At 33.6% G+C, this 16499-nt stretch overlaps 1 protein-coding gene across 2 annotated transcripts; it reads left to right on the top strand.

The window, feature by feature from the left end:
* The first annotated feature begins 9837 nt into the window (after positions 1–9837).
* On the top strand, positions 9838–11206 carry LOC111388498 (bZIP transcription factor 11-like). Of its 2 annotated transcripts, none has more exons than XM_023013229.1 (2): positions 9838–10399; positions 10546–11206. In XM_023013229.1, the coding sequence occupies exon 2, from the start codon at positions 10558–10560 to the stop codon at positions 11005–11007; it is 450 nt and encodes a 149-aa protein (XP_022868997.1). In that variant the 5' UTR covers positions 9838–10399; positions 10546–10557; the 3' UTR covers positions 11008–11206. The 2 variants fall into 2 exon arrangements, with proteins under 2 accessions (XP_022868997.1, XP_022868996.1); XM_023013228.1 differs by having other exon boundaries at positions 9840–10404.
* Positions 11207–16499: the final 5293 nt, after the last annotated feature.

The following is a 16499-nucleotide window of genomic DNA, read 5'->3' as shown; positions in this document are numbered from 1 at the left end:
ATAGATCTTGGATAAATCTCGTTCCCATAGAGCTAAAGATTAACACCAAATTAATTAGCACACGGTCAAACACATATGTAACAAATACATAAATGACCCCCGAAAAGATCTCACCACACATATCCTATCCCATTCCGTGTAACTTCCACATCGAGAACGCATATCTCCTCTTATCGCTCACCATGCTCGCTAAATGATCACTCAACTCATGTCTAACTGGTAAGTCACAATAGATCCTAAACTCTCGAGATAATTCTCTATCACCACATCACTTCCCCCAACCTACATGGATAATAGGTCTCCACCTTATAGAAGTGATAGAAGTGTCTCTCTCACACTTCACCTTTACAGGGTCTCTTTTATAGATAAAGGATTCTAGACATTTAATCACATCTCCACTCATGATCCAAATGTCACGCTCTACATCTCCAGTACAAACCACAATGTACCCCAAAGCATCTATACTCCACCTTACCAAAAGACATCTAACACACTGCTAATTCATCATAACCCACTATGCATGAAAACAGTCACATCAATTAATCACATTTACCTCAAATTCATGTAAACACACATATCAAACAAATTGAAATGCAACATATAATCATGCAACAGAATTAGGTAGCCACATACATGTAGAAAGGATCACACACAGATGTATATGCAATAACTAGGTTTACTCTCAATAAACTTCACTGAGGTCATAACTCGACCCCTCAACCACATTCGTCTCACCTCTCACATTACCCTTCTACTTATCCTTCTTCTTGGGATAGTCCCTAATAAAGTGTTCAGGCTTACCACAGCTATCTATAACACCATTTACCACTAGACTTGTCTCGTCCCTTGCCCTTCTTCTTACTACTTTTATCATTTGAGTCACTATTCAAATCACCACTATTTTGAGTTCTACCCAAATTTATTTGCTTAAACTTCATCCTTCTCCTTATCATGTGTAATTCACAATTCCTCTTATTTTCATTTTCAGCCTTAATTTCCATTTCCTTACTTCTAAGTAAGTCTATGACAATCTTGGGTGTTAGGGTGTACATACCATACTTAATTGCATTCTTAACCTTTTTATATTAATCAGGCATGGAATTAAATAAGATAATGACTTTATATGTTTCAAACACTTTTTCATCATAGTTAACAATGTCTTGAACAAGTTTGTTAAAAGTATCCAGATTGTCGTCAAGATCCTTTGACGGATTCATTTTAAAACTGAAAAATCTTTCAAGCAAGTACAAATTTTTTGTAAAATCCAATTTCTCAACTTTTCTCAAAACAATGTAAGATAAATGTAAGATAATTGAAATGTAAGCAAGTTCATCATATTCCTCTTTTTGTGTTTTTGTCAAATTTGAGAGGAAATTTGCCATCTATGGCCTTTGAAACTTTTTTTGACCTAAAATCTCCTTCATCTTTCGTTGCCAAATTGAAAAATCCCCTTTCCCATTGAAAATATCAACTTCGAAATGTGAAGACATTTTTTGAAAAACAGAACAACCAAATGCACAAATAGGTCATACAAAGTAATCCTACAATCGCAATATACATTGTTCTAGATTCCCAGGATTTCGTAAGATTCGCGATCTTAGATCAACGAAGTTTTCGAATGGGTCAAGTCTGAGTGTTCTAACAGGATAATCAAGCAGCACATATGTTAACAGAAATTTAAATTCTCATGCAATTGCAGTCTCATGAGTGACTATATGACAATTACAGCACAAAATCAATTACCAGCTTGCAGTCAACTTCAACACTTCAAATAAGGCAGATAATTCCTAAATTTTCTAGCACAAACAATGACAACCCTCAATCATAATGATCACCCCATACGATAATATGATAGTGCGATAATGTAAAGGTTTCAGCCAATTTACCAGAGCGGACCTATCTGTGTCCGTAAATTACGAGAAATGCAAATTTGTTACTTTTGGACCTTCACTATTCGCCCTAAAGTCACTAACAACCAATTGAGTAAAATTGAATCCCAAACACGCTGGGGTAAAATTGTCAAAATTTTACAGCAGCACCCAAAACTGGAAACAAACACCACCGCAAGGTCCATCTCGTCGTCCGGAGAAAACTGCCTAAAGATACTATCCCAGAAGGAGTTCTCACGCTTCCACACGCGTCGAGCACCACATGCCGCCGATTTGATCAAGCGCCACCAACCTTGGTGCGCCTCGGTCTACTGAACACGTCAGGTAAGACTCACATAGAAAATGCCACTGACGTTAGTAAAGCCATAGCAACGGTAGTATGGTCTTCGTTTGTCCAAAAGGTAAGTAGTTTCACCGAAAAAAGAAAGAAATGGATCCGGCAAAAAACAATTTGAACTGGACAATATCCAATTTCTGATTTTCTACCAATTTTCAAATCAGTTTTTGATCTTTTTGGGCCAAAAATCCACCAATAACCTCACTCTGATACCAAATGTTGAATAATTGACCTCCAATTTGTGAAATTTCGGGCTTAGGATACCAATCTTAACCTTATTAATACACCCAAGCAATCACGACCCAAAACCTTAAACTTCTTCCACACTCCGGTTGCTCAAGATTTGTACCCACTTAAGATACAAAGAGAAGGTGTTTGCAGCCACAAAGGCAGTGCTACCAAGGCTAGAGAAGAACAAGAAGCAACCGGCCAAGCAAGAGCACAAAGCAAAGAGACGTTTTTCTCTCAAACAAACAAAGGCAAACACATTAATGACAAAAGAGAGGTTAATGCATAGAGATGGGTCAAACCCAATACAAATACGATAAGTGGGCTAACATACAAAAGTCATCCAATGAGTGTAGAAATTGGGTCATGAGCAACACTAATTAATTAGATTGCTTCCAATGGCCTAAATAATTTTATGGTCGGGTCATTAATCGTGGGTGTCGATATATATTTTTATCCAACATCAATTTAACATCATTGCCCAAATTATTGGGTATCAAAACCGAACATAATGAAAACTGAAAATTAAAATTGGATTTAAATTTGAAAGTTAAAAACTTTTATATGTCACAACAATCCCCTACAAGGTTTAATCTTTCAAACCTGCATTACATTGTACGGTGATTGATAAATGAAAGTTGTATATCTTACATATTACTTTATGCTGTAATTGATAAATGAAATCTATAAATCTTAAATTTTTGTTATGCAGTTATTAAACTGATTTTATACTAATTTGTCCTTCGAAAATTTGAACGCTTTCCTCTAATACTCTTGTTCTCTCAATCGCACGCCTACACAAATTGGTCACTTAGATAATATCAGATCATCCTAATAATGTCTGAACCAACAGTTGCTACCACCAAGGATATTGATCAAGAGACCAATGTTCATATGTAAAGAACTTGAAGTGAATTTCCTCTTTGAAGCTTTCTTCTTGTTTAGTTGGTACATAAACATGCTTTCCACGAACCTCTTCAGCATAATTGTGTGGTGTAACCATCTAAATCTCTCAAGAAATTCTCACATGCTCGTAAAAAGTTTTGAAATAGACTAATAGCAAGGATGTCAACAATAATTCTGAATGATGGGAGTTCAAAACTTGGTGACCGAAAAGCTAGTGTTCACTAAAATTATATGCCGCAACATGAGTGAGTTCAAGTAATAAATTGAATGTTGAGTCTGAGTCGATCCCTCAAAGAGTATTTCTTACATGATAGTTGATTCAAATTAACGATAAAAATACACACAATTAAAATCTTTGAAGTTGGAAATGAAAAGAAGATAATTATAGACTAATTAAACTAACAATTGTGAAAGTGATATGATTTTAGATTTTAAATCAGTTGTGATTTACGATATCGCTTAACTATCGTTCCATAAATATCTCAATAAACCGGAAATGTAAATCACCCAATTACACTGTTAGACCCGATTTTCCAATTTTAGTTAGTTACCTCTCTCAAGTGAAAATAACTTTGTTTGATTAGTTTTACCCACTATATCTCTATGTTGATAAAAAACAACCAATCACATTAAATCGTAGTGAAAATAGTCCAATAGGTCACCTAAAGTTAGATGTATATCTCTATTGCTTATACAAACCTAGGATTTCTATTATTTGATTTGAAATGCACAATCTTCTTCCAAATGATGTACAAATCACTAAACATAATCATACATTGGCCACATAAATGACGATGCAAGAAATACAATAGTAGATACACATAAAAATAAGCATTTTAACATTAAAAGGCAAATATTAAAATTAATTAAAGTTATGCTAAGTTACTACCACAAATCCCAACACAATAAATTAGCTCATATTATATAAATAATAACATAAGAATATTTATAACAATACATTACATATATGAAAAAATAATTAAGAAAATATGAAGTTATAAACAAAGCCTCCTTTTGAAGCTTGGCCTTGACTTTCACAAATATTTTTCCATCTTAATGTATTATTTTATTGCTCTAGGTTGCTCCAAAAATTACAAGTAAATCAAAAGAAAACTAAAAGAAAAAGAAAGACAAAAAAATGAAAAGAAAAACCAACCCCCGAAAGACGACACAGAATCTGCTGGTTTTTAAATTCAAAAGATAGCAAAATTGTGAAAAAAAGTCCCCCACATTTTGAAAGTTAGCAAAACGATCCCAAGCCCTTTTTTAAATCAAAGGTGGTCACAGCTAAAAAAAAATGAATTTGATTTCATTTCGCAGTCAAGTCTCCCTAAATAATTGCACTACAGGTCCCTCAGCTTTGATATTGTACAATTTGGTTCTCAGATTTTGACTTTCATATCAATTTATGCCCTACAAAAATGCATCCAAGGTCCTTCAATTTTTTACACTTATTCATTTTGGTCCCCAACTTCACAATTTTTTACTCTTTTGGTCCATTTTTACTTTCTTCTGCCTTGCTCTAATTCCATGGGTGATTTTTGGCTTATAAAAGTGAATATTACCTAAATATGAGTAAAATTTCATTCATTTAATCAATTATAAGCAATATTTAGATATTAAATAAGTGTACAAAAACAAACTTATCAAATACTTCCAAACTTAAGTTCTTACTCATTCCGAACAAGATTATCTACTAACACAATCAAGTAACACACAATAAAGATTAATAACATTAGATAGCTTACCATAATAATCAACGAGTATAAAATTATATAATCAATTCACAAATATGCACCAAATAATACTAAATAAATAATTTAAGCTTATCCAATGTTCGATCGGTATGTGGGTGCATAGTCACTTTCAATCATCATCTAAATTAGGAAAATATTGTAAAGACGGAAAAATTTTCAAATTGGTTCCAACCCGACCCTTTGTGGTTAAATATTTCCTTTCACACTTATGAAATTTACACTCCTCAAATAGATATAATATTTTTTTTATTTCCTACTATGTAAATTTAAAGGTTGTTCTCCAATTACTCTTCTTTTTCTTAATTTTTCATTTTTCGCTCTAATTTGATTAGGTCTAACTGGCAATATTAACCACTAGTCATGTAATGATTCTCCAATTATGAGCGCTTCTACATTTAAGATTATTTTAAGTAATTCAAATTGCTAGCTATCTAAGCTTAATAACCAAGTACCGTTGCACACATAACAATTTTTTTCAATTAAATCTCATGTTTTACCTCATTCTCTTAAGTTTTCTTTTTGATCCTTGTAGCTAGTTTTAGGCCGATAACTCCCCAATTGTTTAAACCAAAGTGTACCGAATTTCAATATACCCCGATGGACTTAATAACATGAGTCAAAATGGCTACAAAGTGAGGACTAAGATTCAACAAGTGCAATATCATTCTTTTAAGCATAACTTAACACACGGGGTTTAGATTCCTAGCATATGGATATTACATAACTTATATTTGTTAGCAAAATACACTCCACACGAATTTTTTTCAACATGCATGGAATCACACATTTCTAGATAATATCATTCACTAGCTCGATCACCTCTAAATTTGTCTCGCAATGTGGTTAAGTAAAAGAGAAATGAATAAAGGTTGATATAGATTTTCAAGCAACTTACAACCTAGTTCTACAAATTCAAATCTTTCTCCATTAATTAAAATTTTTCACATATAGATAACAATTAATCATAACTATAGTGCTCAAATTAACTTGGAATCTCATGTGGACAATAAATTTTTTTTGAAAAGAATTAGACACAAATAGCATATTTTATCATATCTCATGAATTAATAACAATTTTAAACATCAAACCATCCTAAACCGGCAAAGCTATCTAACATGTCAACATAATCTCATAACAATTAAAGCACAATTACCACCACACTTAAATCACGCACAATCCTCAATGTGTAAATAACAAGATAAAAAAGATGAGGGGATAACAAAACTTCCCCGATTGGACATTCGATGAAGAAGTACCAATGCGTAACTTGGACTTACAATGCTTTCAATGAGCTTGGCTAGTGACCTTCTTGTACACCAATTTATCCCCAAACTTGTCTTCGAACTATGGATAAATGGACTTCAAAAATTTACCGCAAAAAATTATAGCTAATCAAATAAAAAAAGAAAATGGATAACAGTAAAATTTCTTCTTTTGGCTTTATTCCAGTCGTCATTTGATCTTCTAAACTCAACATCGCCCCTTTCCATATAATAGAACTTGCCTATTCCATCCATTTCAAATTCAACTATGAAGACTTCTACTTCCTCATCAGGCTTAATCACAAAATCAATTTCTTAACAATCAACGAAGTCAGACGAGTGTAAGTTGATTTTCTCCTCATTGATTGCTATATCTTTGTTTAGTCCCATTGTGATAAATTTGCCATTCTCTTCAAGTTCTTCAATAGTTGACTCATCTTTAGATTGAATGATCGGTTCGCCATCGAACTCCACAGGCAATGACAAATCTTTCATATTAACACCATCAAGTGGATTATACCCTTACTTTTGAAATCTATCCCAGTATTTGTAATCTTCCACAAACATGTCTTCTTCAACCAACTTGATAAGTTCATTGTAATACTTTACAAGTACATTGTCGATCAGAAATGGAGGACAATCGCCAAAAAATTTGATGTCCTCATCCCAATCACCAGAAAAATAATCTCCCGGAGCATGTAATTATCATCGAATTGTTCAATGCTTGTTTTCAACATTTCAAATATTGTCTAAACTAAAAAAGTCTCAACATTGAGGCATCAATGCACGAATACAAGTATTGTCCTGTAGATGCCACTACAACTTACCGTCTAGATTGAGACCAAACGTTGTAAGAAGATGCTTTGCTTGGGATAAAACACACGGGCGTTAGAGAAGATTGTATAGTGATTGCTTCAAGTTCTAAGAATCTAAAGTTATGATATATAATAAAAAAACACTTTTAAAATACAAACGTTTCATTTCAGAAACGTTTTGGAAACCGAAACTCTTGAAAAAAGTTTCCAAATCTAAAAAAAAATCTCATTTATTAATAAAATTCGGAGACTATGAAAACGTTATCGAAACTTTGCAAAAGTTCCAAAATTTTACCCCAAAAAAAAAAAATATTAATCGACAGGCTCTAGCATTAACTTAAATTAAGTTATTTCATTGTTTGTGATGTGTTCATTTTCTATTTTCATTCGACCTAAATCTAAAGCTTACATGTCAATTATTATTACATAAATATTCAAACTATATGAATATTATGAAACCGTATGAAATTAAAACACAAATTGTGGCATTAAAGAATATTCAGAGTTTACACATTTTTGTTCATCTTTTCAAGTTAAACAACACAAGAATATTGGCATCCATCCTTGATATTTCTACAGCAGAATCCAGAAACCTGGTATCACACAAACAGTAAAAAAAATAATTACTGCAAGAAATTGGGGAAAACAAGGTACTAAATTTTGTCAGAATTCTTAATTCGATACCGTACAATTTGCACCTAGAATTTGGATGTTTGTGGAAGTTTTTTCTCAACCCCACACGCCTAATCAAGTCCGTCACATATTCCAAAGCCCTTTACCTTTTTTCCCATTTACTTTTCTTCTTTTAATCATTGAAACTTATTCTTGTTCATATTCTTGAATTTTCAGTATTAAGATTAGTGCCTGTTTGGTGGCTTTTGAGTGTTTATAAAGTGAGTCTTATAAAATATCTAGATAAAGTAGGTAGAAATTGTACGTCCTATATAACGTTAATGAAAATAATATTTTTTCAACTTATAAGTTTTAAAAACACTCCCAAATATGTCCCTATCTCGGAGAGATTTTATAAAATTTTACGATGTAAACTTATCATAGTTCTCGTGATTAACCTGTTTGGAACCATCTATAAAATAATATAAGAAATAAGAATATGCATTAAGAAAAAAATGAAATATCGGAGATAAATTTAAAGAGCGACGTTAAAGTTTGACATGTGTCATATGTTGATCTAAAGTGCCATGCGATCTCTAGAGATCATGTTAGAATTGGAAGTAGACTAAAAATTAATATGATGTGATGTGGTTAAAAATTTTATTGTTTTTAAAAACTATATTAGATATACAATCAATTCTTCATAATAATAAACATAATCCACTCGACTCCAAATTTTATGCGAACAATGCTCTTTTTCATTTTTAGCAAAGATATCTATACATGTTTGGTAAGTTTTTAGGCTTCACCCAAAAAGGTCGATGGGTTTAGGATTCTCAAATCATACATATATCATTAAAACAACGAGAGTACATGGAAAAAGGGGTATCTAAACTGAACTTCAGAAGCAACAAATGTAATAAAAGCAATAGGAAAGCTATAAGCAGAGAGTGCTACTCCCACAACAACGAAAGTAAATGAGTCCTAAACTACAAACCTCTAAAACTAAGCAATTCATATTTATCAATCTGCACAAGTGCCCTGAGTCATCGAGAAAGGTCACGTGATCCATACTCCTAGCAATGACAGTTGTTCCAACCCTTTGAGGTCAGTGACTCTACAACCTAGTTCCCCTCACAGTAGATATGGGAAACAACATCACGATCAAAATAGAGAAGATGTCTAATATGTCTAAGAGTACCATGAATTACCCATTGTCTTCCACCCTTGGTGATATAGTGAGCAACCAGAGTCGGGTCAACCTCAACCCAAATGTTTGAAATTCCAAGTCGTCTAGCAAGAAAAATTTCATCCAATATGCCTCGAAGCTCAACCTTCAGAATAAGGCAAGCACCGTAAGAAGAAGAGAATGTCATGATACACTGTCCAGCTTAATCCCGTATAATATCACCACACCTGGCAAATTCATACTTGATGCATCCATCAGTGTTACTCTTGTAAAATCCCACCGATGGAGTGCGTCGAAGAACCAATATGGGGGAAATGGAAGAAGTAGGGGCATAGAGATTCCAAAATAGGAGAGTAAGAGCCAAATCCCCTCATCAGTGTATAGGTCGAAACAACCGATTAGTATGAAGAAATAAAATCACGCGGTAGACCCTCTAAATAATCCGTCTAAACACAATGCGAATACCCCTGTATTTTGCATTGTTCCTCTTGATCCATAGAAACTAGAAAATCTAGAGAAAAGATAGTGCGGCCATAACAAACGTGCTGATTAGAATATCTTCATCTTCAATATTATATGAACAGGGCTTAAAGTATGTTTAATACACTTTTATTTAGTACAATTCTAACATAAATAATTTTATTAACGGTCAAAATTGGTAACAAAATAAGTATCTTTTTTAATTAAAAATAAAAAGATAACTTATCTGAAAATAAAAAGTCAATTAAAAGTGTTTACATTTTTAAGCTTAGCCAAACATTATCTTAAATTAACCTTGTGATTTTCTTTCCACCTTTTCCTTCTATAAATCAATCAGCCTTCCCACAACCTCAGAATTCTCTTCCTTTTCTCTTCTCCGTTACCCCTTAAGATTTTTTGTTCATAATTAAGCTTATATTATTCCGCTTCTTTCTTTCTTTAATAGTTTAATTTAGATCCCTACTTCCATTGCTTTTTTCCTCTTGAAATTTCTCATTTCTGTTTTTTTTTAGGCTCTGGTTAAAAGTTTCTTCATAAAAAATCTTGATGCTGCGTATTTTTTTCTTGATGTTTCAAATCCATGTCTAGTCCTGTACTCAGTGAAATCCTCCTTTCAGGTTTTATGATCACATCCTCGATCAGAAGCAGAACCCATCTTGTTCAATCTTTCTCCGTTACATTTCTCTACTGGTTTTATGTTTTTGATCTATCATTTTTCAGCAAATCTTGAATATTCTTGTATATAACAAGATTGATTTGTGGGTCATTTGCACGAATGCCACGAATTTTCTGCTGCCAGTTTGGGCGTGCTTGGGAGGCATTTCTCTGAAATTCTGCAGAAGTGAATTCGTCAAAGTTTGGCATCGAGAGTTACCAGATTTCCATAAAGGATTTTCAGGGCGATTTTGGTGCACGTCAGAGCCGTAAAGTAACCAAATCTCTCCCATTAAACGTGATTCACAAATAAAGCAACGGATCATCGGCTCTTCTTTTGATTTTATCTCATTTTTATTGTCGCTGTCTCAAGTCTTTTGTTTTTCCTTTTTTTCTTTTTTTCCTTTGTTTTCAGGATTATATTCAAATGGGTTCTTCTAGTGGCAACTCTTCAGGGTCTTCACAGATTCTGAACTCAGGTTCTGAAGAAGATCTGATGGATCAAAGAAAAAGGAAAAGAATGCAATCAAATCGCGAATCGGCAAAACGATCCCGAATGAGAAAACAGAAGCATTTGGACGAATTAACAGCCCAATCGGCTCAAATTCAGAAGGAAAACAGCCAACTTCTCACAAGCATTAACATCACCACACAGAATTACATGAATATTGAGGCTGAAAATTCTGTCATAAGGGCTCGGATTACGGAACTTAGCCAAAGATTACAGTCCCTGAATGAAATCATCGCCACCGCCGCGGGAGGAGGAGGCGCCACCACCAACAACTGGGCGGAGGAATCTTTCATGAATCCATGGAACTTAATGTACTTTAGCCAACAGCCCATCGTGGCATCATCTCCTGGTGCATTTAATTATTGATCAACAGCTTGAGAAAATTGTGTGGTGAGATCTGCATTCAACGAGTAGAGAGATTTGTCTTATTGTCTCATTATTTAACTACTTTTTCTATGATGTTCTGTGTTCGTCGTGTATTGTACTAAAATATGTTCTTGGTATGTAGATGAGTAAATATCGATAATAAATGAATAAATATGTATGTAATTCTCCTTTTTATCAATGTTTTGCCATGCCATGCTTGAATCTTCAGTTCCATCGGATTAATGTTATTTTTCTTATTTGTCGATCCAAGGCTAACGATGTGGACGTGCATGTCTGCTATTTGTTCTTAGAAGAAAACAATTTTTCAGACTGTGATATACTACTGAAAATGTCCTTTTTTCTTTTTTGTGGTTTAAGCTAAGCAAACGGGTTCTAAACCAACAACATGAAATGAAAATATTGAACTGTGCATGTTGACCTATCAAAGTTAGATATTTTTGGCTACCAAGAAGTGACTGATTCCGTATACATTAAATGCATTCACTGGTACCCTAAGGGAAAAAAAAAAAAAAACACAAAGAAAGTAGGAAAATAAATATGTAGCCTTTTTTGGCTGAGCATTACATTTTGCCTTCTGCAAAACCTCCTTCAAAACCAAGGAAATTATGTGGGACATATGGTATGTTGTAACAGTTTGGAAAGATTTGCTTTCAAATTAATTTGATTTATTTCATGTTCAATTTTGATCATATAATTCAATTTCAAATTAATGCACATTCAACATTTTTAAATTCAGAGAATTGTTCATTAATGCGGAGGTTAAATTTCTTACTACATAAAGATATGCATTTTATGTTGGAGTTATAAACAACTTGAAAACATAGAAATGTTCATAAATGCAGGGGTTAAATTTTTTACTATACAAAGGATATGCATTTTATGTTGGAGATATATACAACTTGAAAAAATTGTCTTGATAGGGTACTATCTCTAATTTTGATACTATGTTTCTATAATTTTGACTACTCGATAAAAATTTGTTCTTTATTTTCCTTTGATCATACCCATGAAAGGAGAACCGACTTTGACTATAAGAGTTTTATCTTATAGTCGTGTAATGTTGAAAGTAACAGTACAAAGAAAAGACCACATGACTTTAAGATAACCTTGTTGACATAATTCCCTAAAACTTGCTTTTTAACTCTTTTTTCGTGTTTGTGTTTTTTAATTTGTTATGTCCATTGATAATCCACGACATTTTTGAAAGATTTAAACTTCCAAACAAAATAAATTTTATTCTTTTTTAGTTTTGATCATATAATTCAATTTCAAAACTAAAGCACATTCAACACTTTTAATTTTAGAGAAATTTTCATAAATGCAGGGGGTTAAATTTTTTACCATATAAAGATATGCATTTTATGTTTTGAGATATATACAATTTGAATACGTAACTTGATAGAATATTATCTCTAATTTTTATACTATAATAATTCTATAGTTTTTAAAATTCGACAAAGACTCGTTCTGTATTTTTTTGTGATTCTATCTAGAGAAATATAACCGACTATGAGCTATAAGAGTTTTGTCTTAGAGTCATGAAGTGTCGAAAGTACCAGCACTTAGGGAAAACTACCCGATTTTAGGACAGTCTCTTTGACATGATTCCTAATAATTGCTTTATAATTCTCTTCTTATGTTTATGTTAATTCAATTTGGTGTGTTAATTGATAATCTACACACAAATCACTCATTTTTCTTCAACGGTTTTAGATTGTTGAGGAAAAACGAGTTATCTAAAGTGTAGATTATTAACTAACATAACAACTTTAAAATAACGTAAACATAAGAAAAGATTTAGAAAGTTTTATGAAGCCACATCAAGAACATTGTCTTAAAGTTGTGTGAGCTCCCTTCCGTGCAAGTAATTTCAACGCTACACTACTCCAAGATAAAATTCCTCTAGATCACAGCTAGTTTTTCTTCCATAGGGAAATAAAGAAAGAACTTTTATCGAGTTGCCAAAATTTAGAAATATAATAATATGAAAATGTATTGGGAGTGTTTTTCTAAATTGTCTTTTTCAAGATATGAAAATCAATCCCCGTGATAATGAAAATTTGATCCAAACATAACCTACATCTTATATTCAAGTTTTCTAATTTTGTATTAAATCTTTAAATAATGTGTTGAATAATCGACCTCCAATTGGTGGAATTTCAAACTCGGGATACCAATCTCAACCTTATCAATACATCCAAGCAATCATGACCCAAAACCTTAAACTTCTTCCACACTCCAGTTGCTCAAGATTTGTACCCACTTAGAACACAGAGAGAAGGTGTTTGTACCCACAAAGGCTAGAGAAAAACAAGAAGAAAAAGGCTAAGCGGAGCACAAAGCAAAGAGGTAGGGACATTTTTCTCTCAAACAAGACAAAGCCAAACACGTTAATGACAAAAGAGGGACAACTTATACAGGATATGTTAGGGCATAGAGATGGGCCAAGCCCAATACAAATACGATAAACGGGCCAACATACAAAAGTCATCCAATGAGTGTAGAAATCGAGCAATTAGCAACACTAATTAATTAGGTTACTTCCAATTGACCAAATAGTTTTAGGGTTGGGTCATCAATCTTGGGTGTCAATACTTATTTTTATCCAACAGCAGTTTAAAATCATTGCCCGGATTATTGGGTATCAAAATCCAACAATCTCCACCTTGATGTCCAATAATTTACAAGCAAACAAAACACAAAGTTTATACTTGCACAATCAAGGTATTCCAATAAAATTGGTATCACAGACCTTACCTCGTGTTTTAAACCTGAAACACATACCATATCTACTCCATGTACTCACCAGGGCTAAAATCCAAAAAACACTCAAGTAAGAACAAGTATTCACAGTGAACAAATAATCATACGATGAAAGTAATATAGGATAATGCATAGATCTTGGATAATGCATAGATCTTTTCAAAATCTCGTTCCCATAGAGCTAAAGATTAATACCAAATTAATTAGCACACGGTCAAACACATATGTAACAAATACATAAATGACCCCCGAAAAGATCTCACCACACATATCCTATCCCATTCCGTGTAACTTCCACATCGAGAACGCATATCTCCTCTTATCGCTCACCATGCTCGCTAAATGATCACTCAACTCATTTCTAACTGGTAAGTCACAATAGATCCTAAACTCTCGAGATAATCCTCTATCACCACATCACTTCCCCCAACCTACATGGATAATAGGTCTCCACCTTATAGAAGTGATAGAAGTGTCTCTCTCACACTTCACCTTTACAGGGTCTCTTTTATAGATAAAGGATTCTAGACATTTAATCACATCTCCACTCGTGATCCAAATGTCACACTCTACATCTCCAGTACAAACCACAATGTACCCCAAAGCATCTATACTCTACCTTACCAAAAGACATCTAACACACTGTTAATGCATCATAACCCACTATGCATGAAAACAGTCACATCAATTAATCACATTACCTCAAATTCATGTAAACACACATATCAAACAAATTGAAATGCAACATATAATCATGCAACAGAATTAGGTAGCCACATACATGTAGAAAGGATCACACACAGATGTATATGCAATAACTAGGTTTACTCTCAATAAATTTCACTGAGGTCATAACTCGACCCCTCAACCACATTCGTCTCACCTCTCACATTACCCTTCTACTTATCCTTTTTCTTGAGATAGTCCCTAATAAAGTGTTCAGGCTTACCACAGCTATCTATAACACCATTTACCACTAGACTTGTCTCGTCCCTTGCCCTTCTTCTTACTACTTTTATCATTTGAATCACTATTCAAATCACCACTATTTTGAGTTCTACCCAAATTTATTTGCTTAAACTTCATCCTTCTCCTTATCATGTGTAATTCACAATTCCTCTTATTTTCATTTTCAGCCTTAATTTCCATTTCCTTACTTCTAAGTAAGTCTATGACAATCTTGGGTGTTAGGGTGTACATACCATACTTAATTGCATTCTTAACCTTTTTATATTAATCAGGCATGGAATTAAATAAGATAATGACTTTATATGTTTCAGACACTTTTTCATCATAGTTAACAATGTCTTGATCAAGTTTGTTAAAAGTATCCAGATTGTCGTCAAGATCCTTTGACGGATTCACTTTAAAACTGAAAAATCTTTCAAGCAAGTACAAATTTTTTGTAAAATCCAATTTCTCAACTTTTCTCAAAACAGTGTAAGATAGATGTAAGATAATTGAAATGTAAGCAAGTTCATCATATTCCTCTTTTTGTGTTTTTGTCAAATTTGAGAGGAAATTTGCCATCTATGGCCTTTGAAACTTTTTTTGACCTAAAATCTCCTTCATCTTTCGTTGCCAAATTGAAAAATCCCCTTTCCCATTGAAAATATCAACTTCGAAATGTGAAGACATTTTTTGAAAAACAGACAACCAAATGCACAAATAGGTCATACGAAGTAATCCTACAATCGCAATATACATTGTTCTAGATTCCCAGGATTTCGTAAGATTCGCGATCTTAGATCAACGAAGTTTTCGAATGGGTCAAGTCCGAGTGTTCTAACAGGATAATCAAGCAGCACATATGTTAACAGAAATTTAAATTCTCATGCAATTGCAGTCTCATGAGTGACTATATGACAATTACAGCACAAAATCAATTACCAGCTTGCAATCAACTTCAACACTTCAAATAAGGCAGATAATTCCTAAATTTTCTAGCACAAACAATGACAACCCTCAATCATAATGATCACCCCATACGATAATATGATAGTGCGATAATGTAAAGGTTTCAGTCAATTTACCAGAGCGGACCTATCTGTGTCCGTAAATTACGAGAAATGCAAATTTGTTACTTTTGGACCTTCACTATTCGCCCTAAAGTCACTAACAACCAATTGAGTAAAATTGAATCCCAAACACGCTGGGGCAAAATTGTCAAAATTTTACAGCAGCACCCAAAACTGGAAACAAACACCACCGCAAGGTCCATCTCGTCATCCGGAGAAAACTGTCTAAAGATACTATCCCAGAAGGAGTTCTCACGCTTCCACACGCGTCGAGCACCACATGCCGCCGATTTGATCAAGCGCCACCAACCTTGGTACGCCTCGGTCTGCTGAACACGTCAGGTAAGACTCACATAGAAAATGCCACTGACGTTAGTAAAGCCATAGCGACGTTAGTAAAGCCATAGCAACGGTAGTATGGTCTTCGTTTGTCCAAAAGGTAAGTAGTTTCACCGAAAAAAGAAAGAAACGGATCCGGCAAAAAACAATTTGAACTGGACAGATCCAATTTCTGATTTTCTACCAATTTTCAGATCAGTTTTTGATCTTTTTGGGCCAGAAATCCACCAATAACCTCACTCTGATACCAAATGTTGAATAATTGACCTCCAATTTGTGAAATTTCGGGCTTAGGATACCAATCTTAACCTTATTAATACACCCAAGCAATCACGACTCGAAACCTTAAAC

This window comes from Olea europaea, unplaced genomic scaffold (genome assembly GCF_002742605.1).
Source record: "Olea europaea var. sylvestris unplaced genomic scaffold, O_europaea_v1 scaffold502, whole genome shotgun sequence".
NCBI lineage: Eukaryota > Viridiplantae > Streptophyta > Magnoliopsida > Lamiales > Oleaceae > Olea > Olea europaea.
This window is presented reverse-complemented; position numbering and strand designations above follow the sequence as displayed.